This window comes from Podarcis gaigeae (genome assembly GCF_964106915.1).
Source record: "Podarcis gaigeae genome assembly, chromosome: 7".
NCBI classification, from domain to species: Eukaryota; Metazoa; Chordata; class Lepidosauria; order Squamata; family Lacertidae; genus Podarcis; species Podarcis gaigeae.
Genome location: NC_139683.1, coordinates 45457199 through 45483493, shown reverse-complemented (window position 1 = coordinate 45483493; position 26295 = coordinate 45457199). Strand labels below are relative to the sequence as shown.

Sequence of the window (26295 nt, the reverse complement as noted above, 5' to 3'; positions counted from 1 at the left end):
CATCACCGCCCAATTTCTGTTCTCATCCTGAAGCAAAGTTCTTAACCCGAGGTACTATTTCTGGGTTAGTGGAGTCTGTAACCTGAAGCGTCTGTAACCCGAGGTACCACTGTATCCTCTCATTTCCTTTGGCAATGTTTAAAGGCAGAGAGATGTTTCTGTGGGTGCTTCCACACTTGAGGTGGAATTCAGCATTGTACTTGGGCAAATGTTCTGTCTCCACAAGTACTTCAGCTTGCCAAACAGAACAATCCCCCCTCTTTTCCGCCTGTGCACTGCACTGGGGGTTCTCCTGATCCCATCCACCCCAAGGCAATTTCAGGGGATGGGGAAAGCAAGTGGGAATCCTTGCCCAGGGCTTCTGCTGCCCAGTATTGTTAGGTGAGTCCTGCCCTATGTATTTACAGTACTCTGAAATTGCCACTCTTGGTTAACTCACTTTTTACAGGGCAGCTGCATGATATCGTCATCAAATAATTTTGCTGCTCTTTCCTCCCTGATGCATGCTGCTTCTATCTTTTCTCAAACCTTATAAAAAATACGACAGCATTACTTTTTGATTGGTATTTTCCTTCCTCTACTAACATGGCTGTGTTATGCCCACTAGAGTGCATAGAGCATAGCTGGATGTATGTATGCAAATACAATCCTCTTATCTCCAGAACTACAGAAGTCAGTTGCAATTCTGCACATAGCTTACAGTGAAAAGAGACATGTCTGGGTAGAGAGAACAAGAGGTGGCCAGTCTGGAATCAATTTACACTTTAAGTCACTGGAAGGAAATGTGATTATGATATTTGATGTAGTAAGCACAGCTTAATCCAAGCTCATGTAATGTTGAACTACACAAAATTTATTGTAGAACTATAAAATTAACACATGGATATATCTTCCTTTAATTCAAGCATTATAGGCCAGATGTTTTAAATGAATCATTTGTATATTGCAAAAAAATAATGCTAAATGTTGTCACAAAAGGAATGAAGCTCCAGATTTTGTAATATAATTTAAGGCTTCACAGGTATACCATAAGACTGACTACAACACCATCTTAACTAGCTACACTTATATCAAAACATGACACTATAACCAGGGTTGTTCTTTTTAACCAAGCAACATTCTATATCAGACATAAATATGTTTTAGCTGTTTTGTATTTTATCGTGGTGTAAGCCACTTTGAGACATTTTCTATATAAAGCAATGGATAAATGCAACAAATAACAATATACCAGAAATAATATCATAGAAATACTTTGGTACTCAGCATAAGTTGCCTTCTCAAACCATTATATAACAGTAGACAAATCTTCCTTCCATACCAGTGTTAAGCATTGGCATATCTGCTGGCTGGGGAAATAAAATCTGAAAGTTTCAGCAATCCTGGCACCCTCACTACCCCTGCTAAACTCCCAAAGGTAAATGGGACGGCAAGAGGCTTTAATTCAGCAGCTTTTAAAGGAGAATTAACCCAGACACAAACATAAACAAAACAAAACAAAACCCCAAAACATTAACCTATGTATCACAGTATTAATGGTAACACACACAAGCAGCTTGCTTTTATCTTGTGCTAAGCATAGTGCTCCAAAACTTTTTATTAGAAAAGTGCATTCTCTGTGTTTGCAATTCATTAGAGCCTTTCTTCACCACTTCTTTCCCTTCCTCCTATAGATCAGACTCTTTGTTTTGCAATAGCTATGATCCTTGAAGTCTACAGCATACGTCAAAATGGCTCAATATAGTTGAGCAACAGCAAAATGGGTTTTTTAAACATTATTATTTACCAAGGTAACAGTGAAATATTGCAGCTGAATTTTGAGCCTGCAGCCTTTGCAAATGGTATTTTGATTTCCTTTGGCCCTGAAAATATGTCCACTCTGACACAAGCAACTGAGTAGCATGATTTCTATCAAATTAGAGAAGCACAAAAGACCCTCAATAGTTGGCACCTAGTTATAACTAGCAAAAACTGGCATATGAACATAGCAGTTCACAAGGAAAGATAATAAACAGAGTCTCTTTATATTGACAGCTGGGATAACGTTTCAGTCATATTGCACCTGGAGTTATCAATGCACCTGGAGTTATCAATCCTGACTATGCTAGAAAAATAGGCTGTTGCAAATTATCAGACATAAGGGTTTTTTTAGCACCACTTATTGATGTAAAGGCTCCTATGCCATTGGTTTGTATCTGTTCAGCAGGATATCTGTGCTGCTCTGGTTTCTGAAGGAAGTCTAATTCACAGGAGCTGATAAATACTAAAGATGATTTATTTATGCTGTGCATGTTTCTAGCACCTGTATGGTAGATTCTCGTGCCTAAAATATGTTACAGGCTTGGTGACTGTCTCTAGTTTTTCTTTCAGCTGACCCAGATAGAGAAATGTATCAGTCCAGTACAAAGCTATTGATGGTTAATAGCTTTAACAGCTAAACTTTATAATAGTGTATACTTTTATGTAGGCTAGGTACACAATACCAGTTTTAAAATGCAGCAAGATTGTTTTCCCTGCTGCGTTTCAAGTTGCTTTTGTTTGGTGTTGTACACACCAGTCAAGTTTGATGTGTTCCTAAGTCACCTGCTGTCTATCCACACAAATGGGCAGAGAGGACACAGCGAAGCAATCTCTTCAGAACTCCTATTCATTAAGCAATCATCTGCACACATGCAATGGCTTTCTCAACTGCATACTGTACACCTCAGCTGAACTGCGAAGTGACTGTACCTTAAGTTTTCAGCTTGGATGGAAGCTGGTTCAAAGAAAACACATTAAACAGCAGGATTTCTCAATAAACTTCGGGATAGATATGAATTGTGGCTAATGTTGTATGTACATGGCTTTAAAAAACCAGCAATGGGGATGCAGAGTAAACAGTAATGTATACACAGTCCTGACTCACTTAGAGGTTTGTTTGTTTTTTGTAGAAGTGCTCTGTAAATTTTGTTAACTAACTAGAATGTCACTGTTCAGAGATAGCATGCCCCTGAATACCAATGGGGGACAACAGTTGCCATCAAGTGTGTTTCTAGGAACAATTTGGCTGGCCACTGTTGGAAAAAGGACACTATGTGGGCTAGATGGACCCTTGGTTTGATCCAACAAATATAATCTTAACTGTATTCTTTTACAGAATAATAGGCTTTCACTACTCACTTTGTTCTTGGGACTGTTCCAAAGGACTAACAGGCACACATAGGATTGGCTTCAATGTACTGCTAGTTTCACTCGAACAATGGGGCTTTGCCCTCTCTCCTTCCTTGCATGCCCCCCAAGCCTGCTCTGGGGTTCTCCAAGCCTCCAGAGCAGATTTGGGGGCGAGGAGGAGAGTTTTGCTTGTTCACAACAACTTAGTTGAATCCCAGCCACAGACCCTTATTCCATATTATAGTAGTGTACTTCCCTCCCCCTAACAGTCAGTTAATCATAGAAATCCTGAACGCCTGCAGCAATTTTAAATAATTAGTATGTGAAATAAAATTTATTGTTTTGCCTGCTTTAAGTATCCCATCCCAGAATGAAGGCAAATCTCTTCAAAAATTGATTTAAATTGCATAGAACATGTGTTTGCTAGCCTTTCCTGCATGGTTGGGCTTCCTAGCGTATTATTGTGCTTGCTCAATGTAGCTCCAAAAACCTTCTGGGATTCAGTAGTAGACAAACCAGTTGGGTAAGGGCTTAACCATGCATTATGCTTTTCTTAGATTTAGGAAAACTTAATACGCATTGTAAACCATACTTGGATAAATAATTTGAAGGGCAATATACAAACAGATGCAAAGCTCCATGAGATATGCATTAGATAGATAGATGACAGACAGACAGACAGACAGACAGACAGACAGAATCTCTATATAGGAAGATAGGTCTTGAATAAATAAATGGAAAGCATCATTAGGTAGGCAATATGAAATCTGTCTAGAGATTACCACTAGGTACTTATGTGTGTAGTAAGAATATAATTTATGAAGTGGGCCTTGGTATTAAAGAATGCTAACAGTTATATCATCCCAACATGACGGGAGCTGGCAGCCTGCAGCCCTAGAGCTGCATGTGACTCTGAGCCTAATCACAGCAGCTCTCTTCTGGGTGTTCAATTCAGCAAGAGGAAGTTGTCCCTCTCCTGACAACCTACCGGGTGGACAGGAAGACAGACCCAAGGGGGTGGCACCCACTTTGGGCTTTGCTCCCTTCCTGCCAACATCTTCCTTACCTCCCCCACCCACAAGCACCCCCCCAATAACCCTGCCCCCCTGCACTGTGACAACTACAATCTAACAGGTGATGTGTGCCTTAGCAGTGGAGTGCTGCTGCAAGTAACTGAACATCCCACATTTTTATCAGAAACCTTTATGACACCAGTGAGCAAATGGCCTAATTGGTACCATGACACCAATGGGCTATAAAAGGAGGCATGAAGCACTATGAGAAACCAAACTGCTGGTGCCCCCGTCTGTGCCATCTGCATACCCTGAGAAGGGCTCAGACCAAACTGGACTTGCCAGAGCACAACTAAAAAGACCTGTGCAAATTTTGATAAGAAACAGGAGGTTTACTTCAAGGAACAGATAATGCTACAGCAAAGGAATATTTCTCTGGAACAGAAAAAGACTTTATTCAGGAAAGCCACTTAGCGACCCAGTCTTCCCTGCATCTGAAGCCAGAGACAAAAATCTGGTGAGTGCAGTAGTGTTAGGACCTTAGCAGTGCCACTCCATGGAGAACCCTAACCTTGTTCACAGAGAAGAGTCAGGGCATGTTGCTTGAGTCTCAGCAAAACATTTCCAGTTCTGCAGGATAACTAGCTTTGCTTGAGGGCGAATATGGGCAGGGCTCATTGGCTCTCTCTTGAGACGCAAAGCTGTATTAGCTCTTTCGGTGCTTTTCTCTGGTCTGCAGAAGCCGTAGGATGCGCTCGTTTTTTGTTAAATCTGAAGGCAATTCATTTTTCTGGAAACAAGACACAAGTTGGTTGGAAACCAGAGAAAGGACTTTCACCATCTGGTTCTCATGCAGCAGACTTCAAGGAACATCACCCAAAGGAGCACCGGCATTCAACATTCTGCACTGAGCTACATTCAACTGTGGACTCATGCACTTCTCATCAGAAAATATACCAATGCTGTATTACTGAGCCTTTCAGCATGCTTGTTTAACAGGGACTGTAACAGGGTGGCTAACGTGGTCCTCTGCTTGTTGCTCAACTACATCCCTGACCACTGACCATGGTGACTGAGGCTAGGACCAATGCCATTTGCAGGACTCTGCACTTCCCATCCCCAGGGCAGATCAAAAGGGGTCTTCAGCAAGCTACCCCATCATATTCTAGTGACTTCCCTGGACCGCTGCAGGGCAGTGATTCTGCTTCAAGGAGCACATCAAGACACTGCAAGGAGTGCAAGTTATTGCCTTTTGTTTTCTGGCTTTTAAGTTGAAAGAAAATGAGTCAAAAAGGTTCTACGATATGGTGAACCTGTGCCATCCACACCTTGTTGGATTCCAACTCCCATCAATCCCAGCCAGCTTGAGCAATGGTCAGAGCTGGTGTTCAGCAACATCTGGAGGGCCACATGTTCCCCATCCTTGCTCTATATGCTATGCTGCAGGGATGAATGACTATTAAACATAGATTTCTTTCCAATAAAATCATGATTACTGTCTTTGGCACTCATGAGAGCAGGATCAGCTGACACTCAAATTTACATTCAGGCTTCAGTAGCATTTAAACTAGATCTGTAATGAACTGACTTTGGGCTTCCCTTGAGGAGGAAAAATACTATATCGGTCTACACAGATTTGTATTCTAGTATAATGTGGAGGCTCCAGTAAATTTAGAAGAGGCGGTGGTGCAATTCTGTAATGACAGAAATGTCCAGAAAACCTTATGCCCAAACAGATTTATTAGTCTTTAAAGGTGCCAGTTGAAACTAGGATGATTTTCCTGCAACAGGTAACAGAATTACCTTGCGGGATGAATGTGGTTGACGCAAACAATTTTTCCCAAGAGTGTGCTGCCCTCTAATGGAAATATACGACATGGAGAATTTATTCTCTGTTTTTGTTCCGAATGTAAAACTTCAGGCTAAAATTACTACGAATTTCTACAAAGAGATTCATGCAAAGACTGAGACTTTCCTAACAGTTTCAAAGGTCTGACAATCTTAAAACAAAAGCACACTACCTTGTTCCTAAGGAGCGGATCTGCTCCTGCTTCTATGAGTAGTGCTACTGCTTTAGCGCTGCCCCCAAGAACAGCGGCATGGAGAGCTGATGTTCCATTCTAGTATAAACAAAAACATAAAATATATCTATATGCAGATGATATTGCTAATAATAATAATAACTACTTTTAAATCTCAGGTCTCTTAACAGTAATGCAGGAAGGGTTCTGGCGGAGTCGGTAGCAGTCTTTTCCAACCATTTCCAACAGATGGGTGGGCATAAGAAGACTTTAACCCACCTGAGTTTGAGACATGGCATATGTTATATGTTAGGCTTCCGCAAACTCAGCCCTCCAGATGTTTTTGGCCTACAACTCCCACAATCCCTAGCTAGCAGGACCAGTGGTCAGGGATGAAGGGAATTGTAGTCTCAAAACATCTGGAGGGCCGAGTTTGAGGAAGCCTGGCATATGTAATAGGGAAAAGACCCAGGACCCTGCTCTGATTTATATTAATATCTCTATATTAGAAAAATATTTGAAATAACTTAGGATTTTGAGTCAAACTGAGCAACTTCTGTGAGAGTCCCACTGAAATTAGTGAGAGCTCCCACGGCATCCAAGAGCACTATGGTTCCGAGCATCCTAAATATTTTCTCAGTACTTGCCTTCAATAAACCAAGCGTAGGAGAGAATTTAAGCAATTCCTCTATAACATCACTATATCCTTTGTTCGCAGCTTTAAGTAAAGCAGTTGTGCCATCCTACAACAGAAAGGAGGAGAGAGAAGAAACATGAATTGAAGATGACCATTTGTCCTGTTTTAGACTTGTCCTTGTATAGAATTCATAAGGGAAGGGTCCTCCCATTCATTATAACCCATTTAGAGCATGTTATTTCTCCCATAAGCAGGCTTTGAGTGTCCTTACTGTACATGAAGCCCTTACTGCATGTAGCAGCAGTGCTTTTATGACATCCATACCCTAGGTTTGCAGATTTCAATGTTTAAAAATATTGCCATTGAAACATTCCTAAACTGTGATACTATAGTCACTTAATCTAGGAATAGGTCCTATTGAACTGAGCTAGCATCGCCACTCAGCAAAGTGAAGCAATTGGCTCAGGTGGTGAGGCTGGTTAACTTGGGCTTGCCTTCCCTGGTATAGCATGACATGCTTGCTGCCATCAAAAGCCCTCCGCCTCCTCGCTCCCTGCCTCTCTCAAGAAAGGTTCAGGGGCAAAGCATTCCTTGGAGTAAAGCATTCTAGGAGCGATGGCTGAGACTCCCTGTGCCCCTGCTGCAGTTTACTACCTAAAATTATTCGGAAAAGGTTTAGAATTACTGTACAATTTCCCTCTAAATAGGGCTTCGGCAGCAGCAAACCATAGCAGTGCCAGCATGCCCAGAATGCTTCACTCAAGGTAGGACCTTGGAGCGGGGAGGTGGAGGGCCTTGCCACTGCTTAAGCAGCAGCAAAATAAATATTACGTAAGACTGAAGAGGAGAAAGGGAGAATTGCTACTACCTTTTCCTTCTTTTTATGGAACCAGCTCTGCTTGCAATTGGGCAGCCACCCTGTTGACACCAGGATTGTTACAAGGCAGCATTGAGTCTGGGGCGAATATGGTGTTTCCCCTGGTGCATCTACACAGCCTCAATTTTGCCACTGCTGCTTTACCCTCTACAGGTAAGCTGTAGCAATGCTGGTGTCAGGAGGGCAGTCTGCAGCTCTCCCCCCACCACAATGGCTGCTATGACCAAAGGAACGGCACGCACATTGCATTTATAGATGTACAACTAAGTGGTTTTAAGGACATACCTAAAAATGTGAAATTCACAAATGTACACATCACACAGATACATAAACTAGGAAGTCATTTCCCACTCTTTTCCTGTGATTGTCATTTGTTTTAACTGTTTTTAATTCTAAAATTGTAATCCACCCGGGACCTGCTGGTGCATAATAAAAGTAATAATAATGGCGAAGAGTTGGTGGTTTACTAAACAAGAATAATCCTAATCTATTATATTCTACTCATTTGAGTGAACTGTGTATCCAGTGGGCTTTACTTTATTTTGAACAGCAGACCCTTATGAAATCTATCAGTTACCACAGAAGGCTAGTGCTCAAGAAAAAGAACTCTACTGGGCATGCAACATTTGGTAAGAGGTTCTTTAGATACAGATTATCCTTGATCTTAAACTGAGCCTCCAAAATGCGTCAGCCCTCAAACTTGCCTTCAGTGCCAAGGCCATGCTGTGTAATCTATTGAGAAATAACAAATAACCAAGTGGATCTGAGCACTACATCTTTGTCGCTACTGACCTACCAAATTTTTCTTAGTAACATGGCAGACAGTGACAGGGACCACTCAGAGATAAAGGTTAACTGTTTAATTTACACTTTTATTACCAAGAGGAAAGGGATTGGCTTTTTTCTTAAGTATGTTTCTGTGTTCTGGTTTTGTAAAACATCTCCAACTTGGAAACAGAAGAAGCTGTTTCTTCTGTTGTAAAATGCCCCTTCCAATGAGAGATAATTGAGAGGGATGCTAGCCAACCTATTCTGCAGTGCTGATTGTCACAGCACACCAATGAGATATTCTAGAATATGGGTGGGAAACATGTAGCCCTCCATAGGTTGCTAAACACCAGCTCCCATAATTTCTGATGACTGGCCATGCTGGTTATAGCTAATAGGAGGTGGACTCCAACAACATACAGGCTCCCTACTCCTGTTCACCATATCACAGAGAACTGTTGACTCCTTTTCTTCTAATATAAAGCCCCCAAAACAAAAGGCAGCTACTCACACTCCTTGTAGCATCTCGTTCTGCTCCTCGGAGCAGCATCACTCGCACTACCTCACTGTGACCCATCTGAGAGGCTATCCACAATGGAGCTGTCCCATCCTTTAAGAAGAAGACGAAATAACATGCAAAACAGGACCCATCAGTTTGATACAGGCAGCACGCTGAACAGCTCTGGCAGCTCACCACAAGATTCTGGCTGGAACTCAAGGACAAAATGAACTTGAATCCTTGATGAAAACCTGTTTTCCCCTGGAGAAGGGACATGGTGTTCAGCTCAGCATTCAGGGAATGCAAACAGGCAAACAGAATCTATGTATTTCAGCATGTCCTTGTGGCTGAATAAAAGTTTGAACAGTGCAAATGAAATGTTCAATAACTTAATAAGATGAAAACAGTACGCTGTATAACAAACAGTATTTTCTCTGTTTTAAACGCCTTAATTATTATCAGATGCTATACCAAAGCTTAAGAAGCAGGAAGTACTGGTTCCTTCTAAAGCTTAACGCAGACAAGAGTCTATTTTGTTTGTTATCAGGTCATGAAGTGTAGTTCTGTATTATTTTGAAGGACTCTTTTTAAACAAAAATAAACAGTTTAAACAGTGCTGAAGTGGAAAAACAAGGCTGAGGGAGAGGAGCTTCTTGAGTTTTACTTCCTGTGCCCAATTCAGTTTACAAAAGCTTTGCATCTTCTTCTTTTTTAAAAAACCCAAACAGTTTTGCAACCATAGAATATATAATTCTGCTGAGATAAGAAATGCGCTTCTTTATACCTGTAGCTTATACAGGATGCAAATTTAAAACTCTGTACAGTGGTACCTCAGGTTAAGTACTTAATTCGTCCCGGAGGTCCGTTCTTAACTTGAAACTGTTCTGAACCTGAAGCACCACTTTAGCTAATGGGGTCTCCTGCTGCTGCCGCGCCGCCACCACGCGATTTCTGTTCTCATCCTGAAGCAAAGCTCTTAGCCCGAGGTACTATTTCTGGGTTAGTGGAGTCTGTAACCTGAAGCGTATGTAACCCAAGGTACCACTGTATTTCAGAAAGGAAATTGCTCTTTCTACTAGTGACCATGCTGTGCAGCAGTTAAATTTTGTGGTTAGCTTGTGTATGTTTTCAACCACGGGTTGGAAAAAATATTGGTTTGTGGCTGGTGTCACCAAGGTTTCTTGAATATCAAATGGTAGAACTAGAGAAGGTTTGAAATGCTTATTTCTTGATATGTTCAGTGATGAGGAATGCAGAGAGAAGAAATGCCATGGTGCACCTATAGCAGCAAAAGCAAACACCTTCATCTGCCCCAACTGCAATAAAACATGTCTCTACAGCCACAGCAGGCACTGTAACTCTCCAGTGATTTGACTTTACCCACAAAGCCACACTCTTCCACTGTCTTCTGATACAGACTGATGCCAGCAACAACTGGAAATATGAATACAAAGAAAAAATGCAAAGGCTTTCATGGACCTTAGTGGGAACCAAACAAGGCACTTAGGATGCAATCCTGTACACAGTTATCCAGGACTAAGTCCCACTGAATAGATATGTATAGGACTGCAACATTTATTATCTTATCTCATTTCCTGTAAACAGTTCAGTGTCACAAGGTGTCAGTGTTTCCTAGAACTAGTAACCTTAGAAGACTCAACTGCAGTAAACCTGTTAGTTCAGGCCATAACCTTCTGAGTCAACAGTAGATCTGCCAACTGAAGAGGTGACAGGGTTACTTGTGGACTAGATTGCTTTGGGCCCTGTTTATCCAATAATATAAGTAGTATCCAATAAAAAGGTCTCATAATAAACAATTATTTTTTGTTGGAAGCAACTGAAACTGTGGACAGGCTGGTGCAAAGTGAAAAGAGCATAATGATAGTGGCAGAAATTCCAAAAACACATGAGGAACAAGGCAATAAATAGTGCATACAATTCTGGTTCCCTTGCCTCAAAAAGGATACTGTGGAACTGGAAAAAGTTCAGATATAGTCAATCAAAGTGAGGCTGAATGATAAAGAGATTCAATAATGACAAAAGAAAGAAATTTCTTCACACAGTGCAAATTTAAACTATGTAATTCATTCCCACAAGAGGGCTTTCAAGAAGAGTAGACAAATGAATGGAGAACAAGGCTATCAGTGGTTACCAGCCACAATGGCTACATTCTAACTCCACTTGCAGAGGCAGTATGGTTCAGTGGTTGGAACCTGCAGGAGAACTGAGTGCTGTTGCGCTTAGGTCCAGCTTGTAAATTTCTCATGGGGAATTGGGTGGCCTGTGAGAACAGGATGCTGGATGAGATAGGCCTTTGGCCTGATCCAGGAGGGTTCTTCTTATGTTATAGCAATAAGGAAACACAGGATGCTAACAAGATTTGTACACATCCTATAGTTAATTGTGGCTTTGTGTGCCTGGAAATACCAAATGAGAAGCCACATCACTTGAGTTCATGCTTGTTATCAGCAACCTGTGAATGTAAATGCTTAAGGAACCTACTTACCCAGAACCTGCAATTTCCCGCATTTACACCTTCATCTACTCTTGGTAGAAAATAACCTCTGATGCAATATAGTTCAGTCGGTAGGTGGCTCTGGACTTCAGCCGGATTTCTGTGGCACTGGGCATTTCCTGTTAGTAGGGATCCTCTTTGAACCCAAGGGCTACAGTCCCTCATGGGGAACCTTCCTTTGTCCCCATGCCAGTGGTGGGCAGGGCCAAAGCCAAAAATGGGTGGAGAAATGTTACATCCCAGAGCCCTGAAAGTGAAGAGGCTTTTTTGCATGTATACGCCCAGAAGCTTCCATGCTCAAGCAACAGGCATATGAGCAGGGAGCATGGCTTAGGGCCAGGCAAAGCCCAGGAGGACCACATATGGTCCACATGCCTGAGGTTTTCCACCCCTTGTAGCTGTTCTGGTCTTGTTGGGGAGATAGAACAAATTTCTTAACTAACTTTCTGACTTTTGTGTCCTCTAAGGATTCCATGGCACACATACCTCCTTCAACTGTTCCATGGGACAGATTCAAGGAAATACCTATAATCTAAGTAAGAATGCATAACCAGAAATGCCAAGTATTAGAGGAAGTTAAACTACAACCTCGGCAGTCTGTATAGAAAACCCAACAGCAGCACATGTATCCAAATTTGATCAAATATTAACTTCCATATCAAAGGCACACCAATAACTGGAATGTAGTCAGCACCAAGGCACAGCTGGTTAGTCTTAGCACATGAACACATGAAGGGGGAAATCTAGGCAGTATCAATCTTAAAAATAAATAAGGGAGGGTAACTAAAACATTGTCTGTGTCTTAACAATGCTGAACATTACCTGCCTTGGCTGGTTGACCTTTGCTCCAGAAGACAGCAATAGCCGAATTAAATCCAGGTAACCACCTTGGGCAGCCAGGAAAAGGGAAGTAGCTCCGTCCTTAATTTTTTAAATAAAATATTTAATTAGCTTTTAAGCTGGCAAAAAAAGATTTCTTAACAGAACCATTGAACTCTTCCTTTCCTCCATTAGCCCACAAGCATAGCAAGACTGCTTATATACTGAAGTATCTTTTTCATAACTACTAATACGTTTCTGCAGCATTGATGAATGCAAAAAGCAAGCTTGCTCTTTAATTAGTCTGCTTCCAGTCTTTCATGTAATCAATTTAAAGATTAAACAATAAACCCTGGTGCTTTCTGAGTAATGGTTCCAGCAAATGTGCATTTGAAGTCTGCCTCTTGTGGAAGTCCTTTGTGAGTGCTGCTGAGCAACAGAAGCTGATCAGATTTTTGGTTTTAAGAACAACTTCATTTCAATCATTGCTTTAAAGTGCATTACATATTTCATATCCTATCCAAAAGTGCTATTTGAAGCAGCACACATGCTTCTCCTACGACCAGGTGGGCAGCAGCAACAGCAGGTGGGAAAGGAGAATCTCTACCACCCTCTCCCCTGCTGCCACCCACCGACTCGCAGGAGAAGTACGTGAAATGCTTCAAACAGCGCTTAAAGGCAGTCCCCACATTCCAGTTCCAGCATGGAGGGCTGCCTTTAAGTGCTTCTCAAAAGAGCTGTTTGAAGTAGCTGCCCCTCTCCTGAGCACAAGAGAACTCTCTGCAGGGAAACTTCATAAAAGGCAGCTTCCATTATTCCCAATCTCCATGTGCAATATTAAACATGTACAGCTTATAATTTTGCCTTCTCGTTCTGTGTAATGTGTAGAATGGCTCAAAGTGTAAGGAGGAGCTGGCATACTGGGCAAGCTTTGAATTTTCCACCAACTCCTTTCCAGCACGTAAAGTAGCACAGAAACACCAGTTCCAGAGCACTCTGCTTTCTCATTAACAGAAAAAATGAATCCCGGAAAGGTTTCCTTAAACCTTGAACATTCCAGGGGAAAGGGAGGGTCAGAATGGCTGAAGGCCAACTCCAAGTAAACTCACATAAAGCTGATCGTGAACGTTGGCACCGTGTTTCAGCAATGTTTCCACCACTCTCATGTGCCCGTACTGACACGCAGCTAACAGAGCTGTGCCTCCATCCTGCAAAGGGGTGGGGGAGTAAAAAGAAAGCACAAAATAGACATAAGTGAAGGGGAAAAGACAAAGGCTGTAGAATACCACCTACATCTTGCATTTCAATACGATACAATAGCAGCAATGCAGAAATCAAACGGAAGTTCTGCAGATAATGCCAGGGGAAGCTGCTGGCAGTGGCAGAATTTAAGCCAGAGCTTTCCAAACTTTTCATGTTGGTGACACACTTTTTAGACATGCGTAATTTCACGACACTGTAATTCATTTTCACATCATTTCACGACACAGTAATTCAGTTTTACTATCAAGCCAGAGGTTAAACTAACCCCTTTCCATCCCCTGCAGGAGTGTGGGGAGTGTTCTCATGACACACCTACATACTGCAGCCGACACACTAACGTGTCACGACATTTAAACCCTGGCCTTGGAACAAGAACTTTGGGAGGAATAAGTGTATCCTGTTGAAGGCTTAAGTAAATATTCAAAGAATCATAGAACTGTAGAGTTGGAGGCGACCCTGTTTAGTTCACAGTGAATGGAAACTGTCCCTATATGTGGCTATCAACCCCACCACTGAACAACACATAATTCCCATATACCTAAAGCATGAAATTCTGAACATGGCTTTTTCTGATAACTTGTCCACACTATATTACTTCAAACAGCTGTCACTTATAGTTTCCAGCAACATTCCCCATCCAAGGATTTGATATCCAGGGTCTCTTAAAACAGGAAAGCACTTTTCTTCTTTCTTCCAGCATGAACTTGGCTTTCTTCTTCTTGGACTTTAATGGTCTTGCTGCAAAGCCACAGGCCCTAATATACTGGCTATGACATTATGACTTCTCAATTACAGTCATTCATGAAGTTTAGTATCTACACCCTCTCTTCAGATGTCAAGGAAATAAACAACTATCAGACTTTTAGAAGACATCTGAAGGCAGCCCTATTTAGATAAGTTTTTAAGGACTGATGTTTTTATTATTGTTTTAGTTATGTTATAAGCCACCCAGAGTTGCTGAGGAAACCCAGCCAGAAGGGCAGGGTATAAATAACAAACATACTCCTAAACATTTTGTGAATCTAAATTCGGCCTCATTGAGGGGCAGTATTTCAATGTATGAGTAGATAGATAGATAATACTTTATTCGGCTATAAGCCCACAAGGTAAAACCAATCAATAGATAAAATAGCATTAAATGTATGTGTAGTAAAATGAGAGTACCCATAAACATTTTTTTTAGAAAAAAAGCACTGATTACAACAGACTTCCTTAAAATCACTAGCACTGGATCCCAACATTTTTTTTGTTCCAAAAGTCAGCCCCCACCCCTGCCAACATGTTAGCTCAATTGGTTAAAGTGTGGTGCTGATAACGCCAAGATCACACATTTGATTCCTGTACTGGCCTATTCCTGCATTGCAGTCAGTTAGACTAGATGATCCTCAGGGTCCCTTCCAACTCTACAATTCTATGGGCTGTCATGTAAAATGAAACTGTGTCAGTTTCTTGAAGTAAGGCCTGCCCTTTCACACATCATGCAGTTGGGAACTGGGAGGCACAATTAAAAGAGAAAGCAAGTCGAAGGAAGTGAGCCATCCTGCCTCCTGGTTGTCTATTTCCAGGACATCTCCTTCCTTTTTTACTTTTTCTCTTAGCAGGGCTTTTGAAGCCTGGCTGAGAGAAAAGTGACATTACTGACGGGGCAGACGTAAAAGAGGTAAGCAGTGGGAGGGGGTGTTATTTATTTAACACATTTTAATCCAGCTCTCCAGCTGCAAAGCCTCAAAGCATGGTTTGCAGATGAATTTTACAAAGAGGATATTCCATGCAAACACGACACAAAAGGAAAAAAGCATGGGGGGGGGAGGTAAAAACACTCTTAAAGTTGGCTGAGATGGAAACGGTTCAGCTGGTCTGTCAGCAATGGAAAGAGCTGTTTTGACCCATTTCTACCAAGTTCCCACAGGTGAAGAAGGCTGGTAGTTGTAGCACCACGGAGAGCTGCCAGTGAGCAACTTGCTCCCACAGAGGTACTGAGGTCTGTAACAAATCCACTTTAAAAAAAAGAAACGGACCATTTTCTGGACAGGAAGCTGGTACTGAAAAGTGTGAAATGAACAAACGATTAACTGGAAAATGTATAAAACACCCTGCAGGCAAATCAGGATGAATGCTCATTCCTACACTTAAGACATTTCTCTACTCCTCCTCATCTAAAAAGTAATGACAAGCACTGCTTCCTAGGGAAGGTGTTTCACATTCCTCATCATTTTTTTTGTACTGGATGCAGTTGTTTATGTTAACTCTGGAACAATTTTGGCTACATCTGTAGGGAATTAGAAGCTGTCTCTGGCAAATACGCTGGAAATTCCGAGAAATGAAAACCATCCTGGCACAATTGCACATCAGCAAATCAAAGCAGAGACTTTTGCATAATGCTGGCGTTACACATGCGAGGTCTTTTCAAACCAGAAAAGCCAAGGCAGAAATCATATTGCTGATGCTGTGCATTTCACGTCAATAATGACAATGGGTTTCAGCTATTGCAAAATGCTTTCTTTCTTTTTTTTTAACAAACCAACATGCAGTGAAATGTGCTACAAAGAGCTGTGCATGCTCTCTAATTTTTCTGGTTCTCTGCTGCAGTCCCCCCCCCCCCCCGCCTCCACATGCACATCCCAATAACACTACTTTGGAATATTTGCATTGCCATGTTACTGTGCAATCTGGAAGGAAAGCAAAAGCCAATCTCTCCTGACTATCTACCCAGCCACATGAATGCAGAAGGCTACATCCTTATGTACACCACTTACCTTATGTACACCACTTAAGACCTTGGATAATTAAGCGGTATATAAATAGCAAAAATACTGTGCATGCCTTAATGTGAGAGAGTGCTCCCTTTCACTCTCTCTCTCACTGGCACTGGCTGACTTATTATAGATTTTCATATTACATTAAGTTCTGAAAAGAAATACGCACAATTCTCATCTCTCTTGTTTTTGATCTTCCAGGGCAAACGTTTGCAAGGAGGAACTCGTGCATTTCCTCTGTGCAGGGTTCGATAAATTTCCTGCTTTTACATTAAATCTGGACTCTAAACCGTGGCTAACCTTAGTTTGCTGAAACAAGCCAGCTTTATAATTATGATCATCCACAATCTGAAAGGTTCGGATGACACAACAAGCTGTGGTTAATAAAGGGGGCGGGGATGAAGAAAAAGCTTCCAAACTCCTCCTTGCACTGCAGCAGAGCCAAAGGCTTAGCTAGGCTCATTCTCATCATGCTAAATTATTGTGTGATGTTCAAGCTGGGCCAGTGCCTCAGCTTTGGTTGCCTACATGTATGAAATAAATAAAAAACAAGTTTTGGTGAGGGTGAGAGAAAGAACTCCAGAAGTAAATAAATGTAACAAAACAAGGTCATCACAGATTTGTGCACTAGGTTGGAATACTGTCATTTGGTAGTATGCAGCTAAGTTTTACTCCGAGGAGAACCATTGAAATTAACAGACATGACTAAGTTAGGTCCATTAATTTTAATGAGTCTACTCTACGTAAAACTTAATTGGATACCACCCTTGTTTCCGAGACTAAAGCAGCCACAGACTCTTAAGTCCCATAAAACTAAGGACAGGAACTGGTGCTTCAGTTCTGTGGATCTGTCCTTCCTTAGCACTCTAAGATCTCTTTCAAATCTGTGCACTTCCGTGCTTTGTTTGCTTCCGTTCAGTTAAATTCAGTGAGAAATTGTTTTAACAGGTGGCCAACATCAAAAGTTGATGGGAAAATTGCCCTACATTCAACTCTTCCCTAATATGAAGAATATAGCGCAAGAGTAGAAAAGGTGAAGGTGAGATGAGTGCATTTTGCATGAGCCATAGGTGATTTCATGCTAGCACAAAGAAACAGATTTTGCCTAAAGCAGTTGTGCAGGTGGCATTGACTACAGAAAGGAGTCAGTTCTTTCACAATTCAGGCCACGGTCATCTGACAGCCTAAAGCACATGAGTTATTTAGTCTTATCTTGGCAGGTATACAGTAGCTACTCCTGTCATGTTAAACATGAAATGACAGCATCTTTTCAAGAAAATCCAGCTGCCTGAGTGCCTGCAGCTGTAAATTCCATACAACTTGACTTCCAAGCAGAGTGGCCTCTTTCTGTCTTTCTTTTTCCCCATTTAAGATATTGCTTCTTGACTTCACACCACTGGGTAGCATAAAAGAGACAACCAATTTGGTCAGCTTTGGTTCTGCCCTTTTGCAACGGAAAGAGTAAAAATTATTAGGAAATGGAGCAGCACTTATACAATGAAAATGGAGTAGTAAAAGCCTGAGCCGAGCGTATGTCCTGCCAGAGAACTGTGTGGCAAGAAGCAAAATTATATCATGGGCCTCTCGCTTGCTCTCCATGCCAAATCCCTGCCTGCCAAAATTCATCATCGTGGTGTTAAAGCCAAGCACAATCTCTTACTTTGGTTTTAAATTCTGTGGAGGCTCCATACTCAAAGAGAAACTTCACGATATCATTGTGACCTTGTTGTGCAGCAAAGAACAGGGCAGTGGCACCAGACTGAAAAAGAGAAACATAAAGCCCATGTATTAGGTATGCAAGTACATATCATTTAATCTACATAACAATGTCTTTTACAACCTTATTTTAAAGTTGGTAATGCTTGAAATGTGCAAATCCAAATTCTCATAACTAGCAGCAGCTGCTCGTCAGTTAAAACATTCCCACATGATTCTATTCTGGAAGATTCCAGGACAGCCTTCACCAACCATTGTGCCCTCCAGTTGTATTGGGACTACAACTCCCATCACTCCCAGCCAACACTTAAAAAAAAAAAAAATTCAAAATGAGTAACAAAGCCAAAATTCAAATACTACTTTTCATAGCCTAGGGATAGAACAACTGAGAAAACAATCTGTTAAATTTCTGTAACACAGCTGTGAGGGGAAAGGAAGGCAGCGGCCTAGTATACACATAAGGTTAAACCATTGTTTAGTTAGTGCTATGTGCACATGACTTGGGTTGCACACTCCCCCCCTTTTTTCTTCTCCTGCATCTCAGTGGGGAGAGCTTCTGAAGCCAATTTCATAACCCATGATTTGATGTTGTATTATAACCATTCTAGAATTTGTTTTAAACCACAATCCCAAGTTATCTAGAAGAGTTTGGATTTGATATCCTGCTTTATCACTACCCTAAGGAGTCTCAAAGCGGCTAACAATCTCCTTTCCCTTCCTCCCCCACAACAAACACTCTGTAAGGTGAGTGGGGCTGAGAGACTTCAGAGGAGTGTGACTAGACCAAGGTCACCCAGCAGCTGCATGTGGAGGAGCGGAGACGCGAACCTGGTTCACCAGATTACGAGTCCACCGCTCTTAACCACTACACCACACTGGCTCTAGGAACAAATACATTAAACCGTTTAACAAGTGGTTAGCTACAAAAGCATGCATGCAACCATATGGCAAATCGGTCATCTGTACCTCAAACGGGATACATTAAAATAAGTTTAGCGAGATCTGTTGCTATGCCTTCCCCTTGTTGAAGGAACACTTCAAACGAGATTCTCAGAGTTAGGTCAAGTGGACATGCTAGCTTTATTCTCCTAGGGCTCTTTATCAGATGCTTAAGTACACTGAGATAATGGAGCTGCTCACATACATAAAGGGCTTTGTTGGATGAAAGCCTCATACCAGCAACTTCTAAAGCAATTCTAACCATCTTTAAATTCATCTAGGAAAACTCCTATTATCCACCAGTAGATCTGGTAGATGTTGCAATTTGCAGATGTCATCAAAGGGACCACTATCCTAATTTTAGGTAACCAAGACAGGTATACACACATATTTTGTAAACAGATGAGAATTGTGTCATTCTTTAGCCATATACCTGTTTTCTGTTATCAGGAAAAAATGACTCCAGGCTCCTGGTGCACTATCAAGATGCTAAGTTTTTGAATAATTCTAACGCAGGCCTAGACAGACCACTTATTTGCTACTGGAGGGAATTCTGATATCACCAAATCAAGCTTGCCACTCCTTCTTCGCATAAGGTATCTGTGCATTTAATATCTGCATGACAGATAAAAATTTAATGTATGAAGCCTTTCCCAGTGCTGAGATGCCTTGATAAGGAAATCTCCACCTGTTGCATTTCTGCCTGTCATAGGTAAAGGTAAAGGGACCCCTGACCATTAGGTCCAGTCGTGACCGACTCTGGGGTTGCGGCGCTCATCTCGCTTTATTGGCCGAGGGAGCCGGCGTACAGCTTCCAGGTCATGTGGCTAGCATGACTAAGCCACTTCTTGCGAACCAGAGCAGTGCACGGAAACGGCGTTTACCTTCCCACTGGAGCGGTACCTATTTATCTACTTGCACTTTGACGTGCTTTCGAACTGTTAGGTTGGCAGGAGCAGGGACTGAGCAATGGGAGCTCACACTGTTGTGGGGATTCAAACCGCCGACCTTCTGATTGGCAAGTCCTAGCCTCTGTGGTTAAATCACAGCGCCACCTACATCCCTACAGCTGTGCAAAACAGAGGAGCCATACCATGGAAAAGCTGGCAACTTCCACTGGTGATTAATTTTCTCTCTGAGTTTAAAAGGCAACAGTGAGAGCTGCAATTAAAAGCTGTGCATACAAACAGGATATGTTAAAATGAGGATGTGGTTGTCACTATATCCTGTAGTCCTTTTGAGAAAGGTACTTAAAAGGCTGTTAGGAAAGAAGTTGATTAAAATGCTATAATGATGGAGGGGGATTAGAAGCACCATCCTGGGAGAATAGCAACCTCCAATTGTCAGGCCAAGTCTGAGTTGAACTACACTGCTTGCTGTTTAATGGCAAATGATGTATCCTGCTTGTACAGAAGCCAGATAAGCGGCTGACAACCCTACAGCAAGAGATTGATATCCTGGTTGCAAGTAACCAAGGAAATTCAAAATATCAACTCCACTATTCTGACTCATTTCTGTGTTCTGTCATCAGTCAAAGATACTGGCCGTGTTTACACAGTTTAATCCTGGCTTAATTGGCTAGGTTATGTATGACCTTCATGCACCTCCAGCCCCCCCCCCCTTTGCTCTTGCTGGCTCCCCAAAAGCGAAGAAATAAACCAGGAAGCTGCAGTTAATCCGAGTTTCCTGTTAAGTGCAAACTGGGGTCTTAAGGTGGATTCCAAACAAGCCAAGATTCAAAAGCCAACTTTAAATTAAATGAAAGTTGACTTCCTAATCCTCTTCTTTAGAAGCCATCAATGTGTTCCTGGCTTTTATGAAATGGAAATCTATGGTTAATTTGAGCTTCCTGGCTTGCTTTTTGTGTTTTGTTTTTTTTTGCATAGGGACTGTATACAAGTACACAACGCATACCATGGCTTATTACATCAGGAACTGATCGTACTAACTAGGGCTCTATCTACTAACCAGGGCCCAAACTGGTTGACCGCATATATGTCACTCATTGCGTACAGCCACAAGTTCTCACAATAAAACAGGTCTTGAATCTTGCATTTTGGCCCAGTCTTTCTTGCAATCCCTTTTAAAATTAAGAATTCTATCGTACCTCTCTCTGAAGGTTGATATCAGCTCCTTGCAGCACCAATTCTCGAACGCATTCTTTGTGACCATAGTATGATGCTACCATAAGCGTTGTTGAACCAAGCTGGGCATAAAGAAATACAAACTCATTATCTTAAAAATAGGATAGAAAGCCATGCAAACCTGAAGGCTGTAGATAATTTCTCTGCACCTACTCAATAGAGAAGGGAAGGCCTTTTGGCACACGCAAAATGCTTTGTGATTCCCATACTTTGAGCACAAGAGGATGCTAGGGTTTATGGCTTCTGTGCAAAATGAATCCCAGCACTCCAGATCAGTGAATCTCGATTTTCTGCTGAAATGTGTTGGAGGGTCTGCAAACTGTTGGAAGGTGTGCAAAGTGCTTTTCAAGAAAAATAAAAGTGCAAGGGGGGTCCCAGTCATGTAACTGCCATGTAACGTGTTGTTTGACTCCTGCTTTTGAGCACACTCAATATGAAGAAAATAATGCATTCATGTCGTTTCCCCACTCTCCCGCTAGACCAGATTATGCAAACAGATGCAAATCATCTGTTCCTGTCATGCACAAAGTCCTTACACTGTCTTTGCAGTCCACATCCACACGCCCACTGTTCAATAGCAGCTGGAGAAGTGCCAAGTTTCCTTTCCTTGCAGCCCAAAACGCAGCATTTGCAAGTGGTGTCTCCTTCTGTTAACAAAACCAAAATGCAACAAAAATCAGATTATTCTGGACAAACGTGGGGATATCTGTGAAGTCTTGCTACTAGGGATCTTTTTTCTTCTTTCCTGGCAAGGGCCCTTTGCTTTTAACATGCTTTTAGTGCATGTTCTCTGCTTTGTCTTAAGTGGTTAACAGAAGCACAGCTGTTCCGCAAAGGAAAGCTGCTCTCCACCCATTTGACTCTCGAAGAACACCTTCGTACCCTGTGGGTATTGGGCCTACACACTAATGCAAGCATAGAGTCATTATTTTATGCTCTAGAACATAGCTTTCCAAACTGTGTGTCGTGACACGTTAGTGTATCGGCTGCAGTGTGTAGGTGTGTCACGCGAACGCTCCCCAGGCTCCTCCTGGGCCTGGAAAGGGGTTAGTATAACCTCTAGTTTGATAATAAAACTGAATCACTGTGTCGCGAAATCATGCAAAACTGAATTGCTGTGTCGCGAAATTATGCATGTCTAAAAAGCGTGTCACCAACATGAAAAGTTTGGAAAGCTCTGCTCCAGAAAGACCACACATAGCACACCAACTTGGCTCAGCTGTAACACCCTTGGTCACAAAAGGGTGGATAAGATATGCATCAGAACAGAAAGGGATCAGCCCATTGTGAAACAAGCACACAAGAATAGTTTTTAGGGCAAAGCCCTATATTCAATATACAGCAGCTAAAGGTAAAGGTACCCCTGACTGTTAGGTCCAGTCGCGAATGACTCTGGGGTTGCGGCGCTCATCTCGCTTTATTGGCCGAGGGAGCTGGTGTACAGCTTCTGGGTCATGTGGCCAGCATGACTAAGCTGCTTCTGGCGACCCAGAGCCGCACACGGAAACGCTGTTTACCTTCCTGCCAGAACGGTACCTATTTATCTACTTGCACTTTGAAGTGCTTTCAAACTGCAAGGTGGGCAGTAGCTGTGACCGAGCAACGGGAGCTCACCCCGTCGTGGGGATTCGAACCGTCGACCTTCTGATCCTAGGCTCTGTGGTTTAGACCACAGCACCACCTGTGTCCTTCATACAGCAGCTAAGGGGGCATAAAATCTTGCAGAACCAACACCCTGGTATGCTAGAGGACCACAAGCTACATTATAAAGTTGTTGCTTGTGAATCACAAAACAAATTAGATGTTTTAAAGATTACAATTACAATACATGGCAGGTGTCACCTTAGAAGAGGAAACCCTCTTTTTCTTCTACACAGGAGGAAATGCTTCTTCTAAAATGAAGCTGGATGTGACACATGTGCATCTTCTCCAAAAACAGAGACGGGGGGGGGGGGGTTTTCTATTGTTTTACTCCTATACAAATTTATGTCGATTTTAATCAACCAACCAACCAAAAATAATAAAATTATATCTGGGTAAAAGCTTAACAAAGGGCATAAGGAAAAGATAGATCCTCTCCAGATGACATAATTGTCGTTTTTAGGGGAATGTTGAGATGTTGCCCATTTCCTGAGGAAAATCCAACTACTTATTTTCTCTGAATTCAAACTACTATGTCATTCCCTACAAAAAGCTTCATATCTTTCTGTCATTGTGCTTGTTTTTTCTTCTTCTTTGGAAGCTTGTGCACTTTAGCTTTCCAGCACTCCAATAATAAGCGCTCATAAAAACACACAATCATACAAATGAACAAAATGTTCTGCAGTAAGATGCAGGTTGAAGAAAAATATTAAATATTTGCAAACAGCATCAAACTTGAAAGTATCTGTTTAAAGAAACAAGAATACAGTGGTACCTCAGGTTAAGTACTTAATTCGTTCTGGAGGTCCATTCTTAACCTGAAACTGTTCTTAACCTGAACCACCACTTTAGCTAATGGGGCCTCCTGCTGCTGCCGCGCTACCAGAGCACAATTTCTGTTCTCATCCTGAAGCAAAGTTCTTAACCCAAGGTAATATTTCTGGGTTAACGGAGTCTGTAACCTGAAGCATATGTAACCCGAGGTACCACTGTACATGAACTGCATAATATAGAGACCAATGAGCACACTTTCAGGTGAAGATTTCTGTTTATCAACTGTCACCTGTTTTCTGATGAGTTATAATCCTCCTCTCTTTTATGAACTTGGGTGAATTATGTGGATTTAGGCTTCTTACTGCAATCCTTGAAGTCCGGCCTATCTTAATTTATTACCACCCTAGTATGATAACACACTCTCTCTGACTAAACAGCATAACCAAGTAGGAACAACTGACAAGCATCACCTTCATTTTTCATAACTATTACTCAGAATTTCCAGCTAAAAGGATCAAGTAACAAGGAGCGGGATAGATCCCTGCCTGAGACATGGGAGAGCCACTGCCAGCCAGTGGAGAAACTATTGGTGGAAATGTCCCAGGGATCTCACTCAGATAGGGAATCCTATAGCCAGTGCACATGTCGACAGCATGGGGCAAGGCTATGCAGTGCAACACTTTCAACTTGTTTTTTCAATATATGACTGGGGGCAGGAAGTTTGACAGCATAACACAGCTTGCATAACACAGCCTCAAATTTCATACAATATAATAGTGAGCAAAAGTGGGGGTGGGCAGACATAAAAGGTACAGGAGAGAGGGCCTTTTTGGTTGTGGCATGTAAAATATACAATGCTCTGTGGAGGGAGGCCAGCTTGGCTCCTTGTTCCTTGCATTCTGGTCAATGGCAGAAGCCTTACTTGTTTCAGCAGGTGCTTGGCTGCACGCAAACTGAAATTATTATAATCCACTGTTCATTACTTTAATTGCTATGTTAAAACTATTATTTTTTCAGTCTGTGTTGGTTTTGCTATGAGCTGCCTTGAGACTTCCTGAATTACCTCTGAGGTAAAAAAAAATCAGGAATATTAATAATAAATACACAAATAATGCAGCGCAAACTCTTTTCTCTATACAGCATCCTCGGACATGTTATGTCTGCGTTGTGAAGAAAACGCCTCCTCCAACACTGCTCCACACAGGGCATGTTTCTGATGCTAGGTCTCACCCGCCACACAGCACGTGCAATAGTTAGCAGGAGAAAAGAGGAGTGCTTTTGTGCATGGACAGAGAGCTTTTCCCTCACCACTCAACATGGCCAGCCTTCGCACATCTGGGATTAGTGGGTGAAGGGTTTTGTCCTGAAGTGGACGGCACCACTTCTTGGCACCGCTCAGTTTAAAACACACACACACACCGCAGCTCAGTCTCAAACCGAGCCTGAAAATGAATGCCTCGCCCACACTCCACATGCTTAACCTTTCAACACTCTCCCACCCCGATCGCCGTTTAATAAAAAGCAAACATTGCTTTAGCCAGCCACCTGGTTCCCGCCAGCTGCATTGGCGCTTAGGAGAAAAGAGAGGAGCCAGGCTTGCCCCGCAAAGCCAGAGGCAGGCCTGCCATGGCATCTGCAGTGATAACGGGTCACAGCCGCAGGAGCGCTTGGAAGATGATGAAGAAGCCGAAGAGCAGCGCGGCTGGGGAAAAGCTTACCTTGAAGGACATGGTGAGATCCCCCAAGCGGTTCATGCCTGCCAAACCCAGCGAAGCCGCATCGCTTCCCCAGCAGCACTTCCTTCCCAGGCCTTTCCCGGCGTCGGCACGACAGCGATCATTGGCTCGCCTTGCGGAGCTGCTGGAGCAGAGCTGGCTGCAGGGCTGCAGGCGGCGGCAGCAGCAGCAGCAGCAGCACCGCGCCCGAGCCGGCGTCTGAGTAAGAGCCGCGGCAGTCTGCCAGCCAGGCAGCAGCAGCAGCACGAGGCCTGCTCTCCTTCGCAGCTTGCACGCTTTGCCCTCTCATCATTGCCCCCTCGGAGAATTCCCTCGCCCGCTTAGGTTACACCGCAAGCGGCTGACCTAGCAACTACGGTGAATTGATATGCAGCCGGGCGTTGAGAAGCGCGCGCTCGTGCTGGGCGTCGCACGTTGCAGCAGCACTTGCAATCGAGAGATTTGGCTCTGCGCCTAAATGAGGGTAGACAGAAGGAAGGCAAAAAAAAAGTGCAAGGAGGCCTACTGGCCTTGGTGTGTGCACGCGCAAATTTCACTTGTGTGAGCTGATCAATACCTTTATTAGGATTTCTTGAAAAGGCTGAAAAAAGGTTACTTCTTCGAGAGCTTTGAGTCCTGAAGCACGGGGGAAATTCTGCCTGAAAGTGTGGCCACACACCCCCCCTCTCCAGGCAGACAAGCTGTATTAAGGATTCCAGGAATACTGGGGAAGGTAGTTTGTTAAGAGTGCTGCGAATTGTATACAAACTACAGTTCCCAAGATACTTGGCCTGTCCCCCCCTATCAGGGTTTTCCGAAACTTGCCTAGAAATAGACCTTCAGTGGGCATGGCTTGAAGGGCCTCAGCTTCTTTACCACCAAACTTGGGTCTCCAGCTGCTTTTGGACTACAACTCCCATCACCCCTAGCTAGCAAAGATGATGGGAACTGTAGTCCACAAAACCAGCTGGAGACCCAAGTTTGGTGGTGAAAAAGCTGAGGCCCTTCAAGCCACGCCCACTGAAGGTCTGTTCTAGGCAGAGCCAAG

General features: G+C 42.7%; 1 protein-coding gene across 3 annotated transcripts; it reads right to left on the bottom strand.

Moving 5' to 3' along the window:
- Window positions 1-832: 832 nt before the first annotated feature.
- Window positions 833-25632, bottom strand: ANKRD29 (ankyrin repeat domain 29). 3 transcript variants are annotated; one of them, XM_083748285.1, is made up of 10 exons: window positions 25251-25632; window positions 21654-21764; window positions 21081-21179; window positions 17979-18077; window positions 13409-13507; window positions 12303-12401; window positions 8978-9226; window positions 6832-6927; window positions 6185-6283; window positions 833-4953 (listed from the first exon to the last, which is right to left on the bottom strand). In XM_083748285.1, the coding sequence occupies exons 1-10, from the start codon at window positions 25284-25286 to the stop codon at window positions 4870-4872; spliced, it is 1071 nt and encodes a 356-aa protein (XP_083604411.1). In that variant the 5' UTR covers window positions 25287-25632; the 3' UTR covers window positions 833-4869. The 3 variants fall into 3 exon arrangements, with proteins under 3 accessions (XP_083604411.1, XP_083604412.1, XP_083604413.1); XM_083748286.1 differs by having other exon boundaries at window positions 8978-9076; XM_083748287.1 differs by lacking the exons at window positions 12303-12401; window positions 13409-13507; window positions 17979-18077; ... (1 more) ...; window positions 21654-21764; window positions 25251-25632 and adding an exon at window positions 11472-11780.
- Window positions 25633-26295: the final 663 nt, after the last annotated feature.

What these genes read in the sequence shown, in the direction of transcription:
- ANKRD29 (XM_083748285.1), bottom strand. Translation starts at nt 25,286, where the DNA reads ATGAACCGCTTGGGGGATCTCACCATGTCCTTCAAG. An exon ending in CCACAGAATTTAAAACCAAA is followed by an intron (nt 13,508 to 17,978) that starts GTAAGAGATTGT and finishes ACCCCTTTGCAG; the next exon opens with GATGGAGGCACAGCTCTGTT. An exon ending in AACGAGATGCTACAAGGAGT is followed by an intron (nt 6,928 to 8,977) that starts GTGAGTAGCTGC and finishes TTTCTGTTGTAG; the next exon opens with GATGGCACAACTGCTTTACT.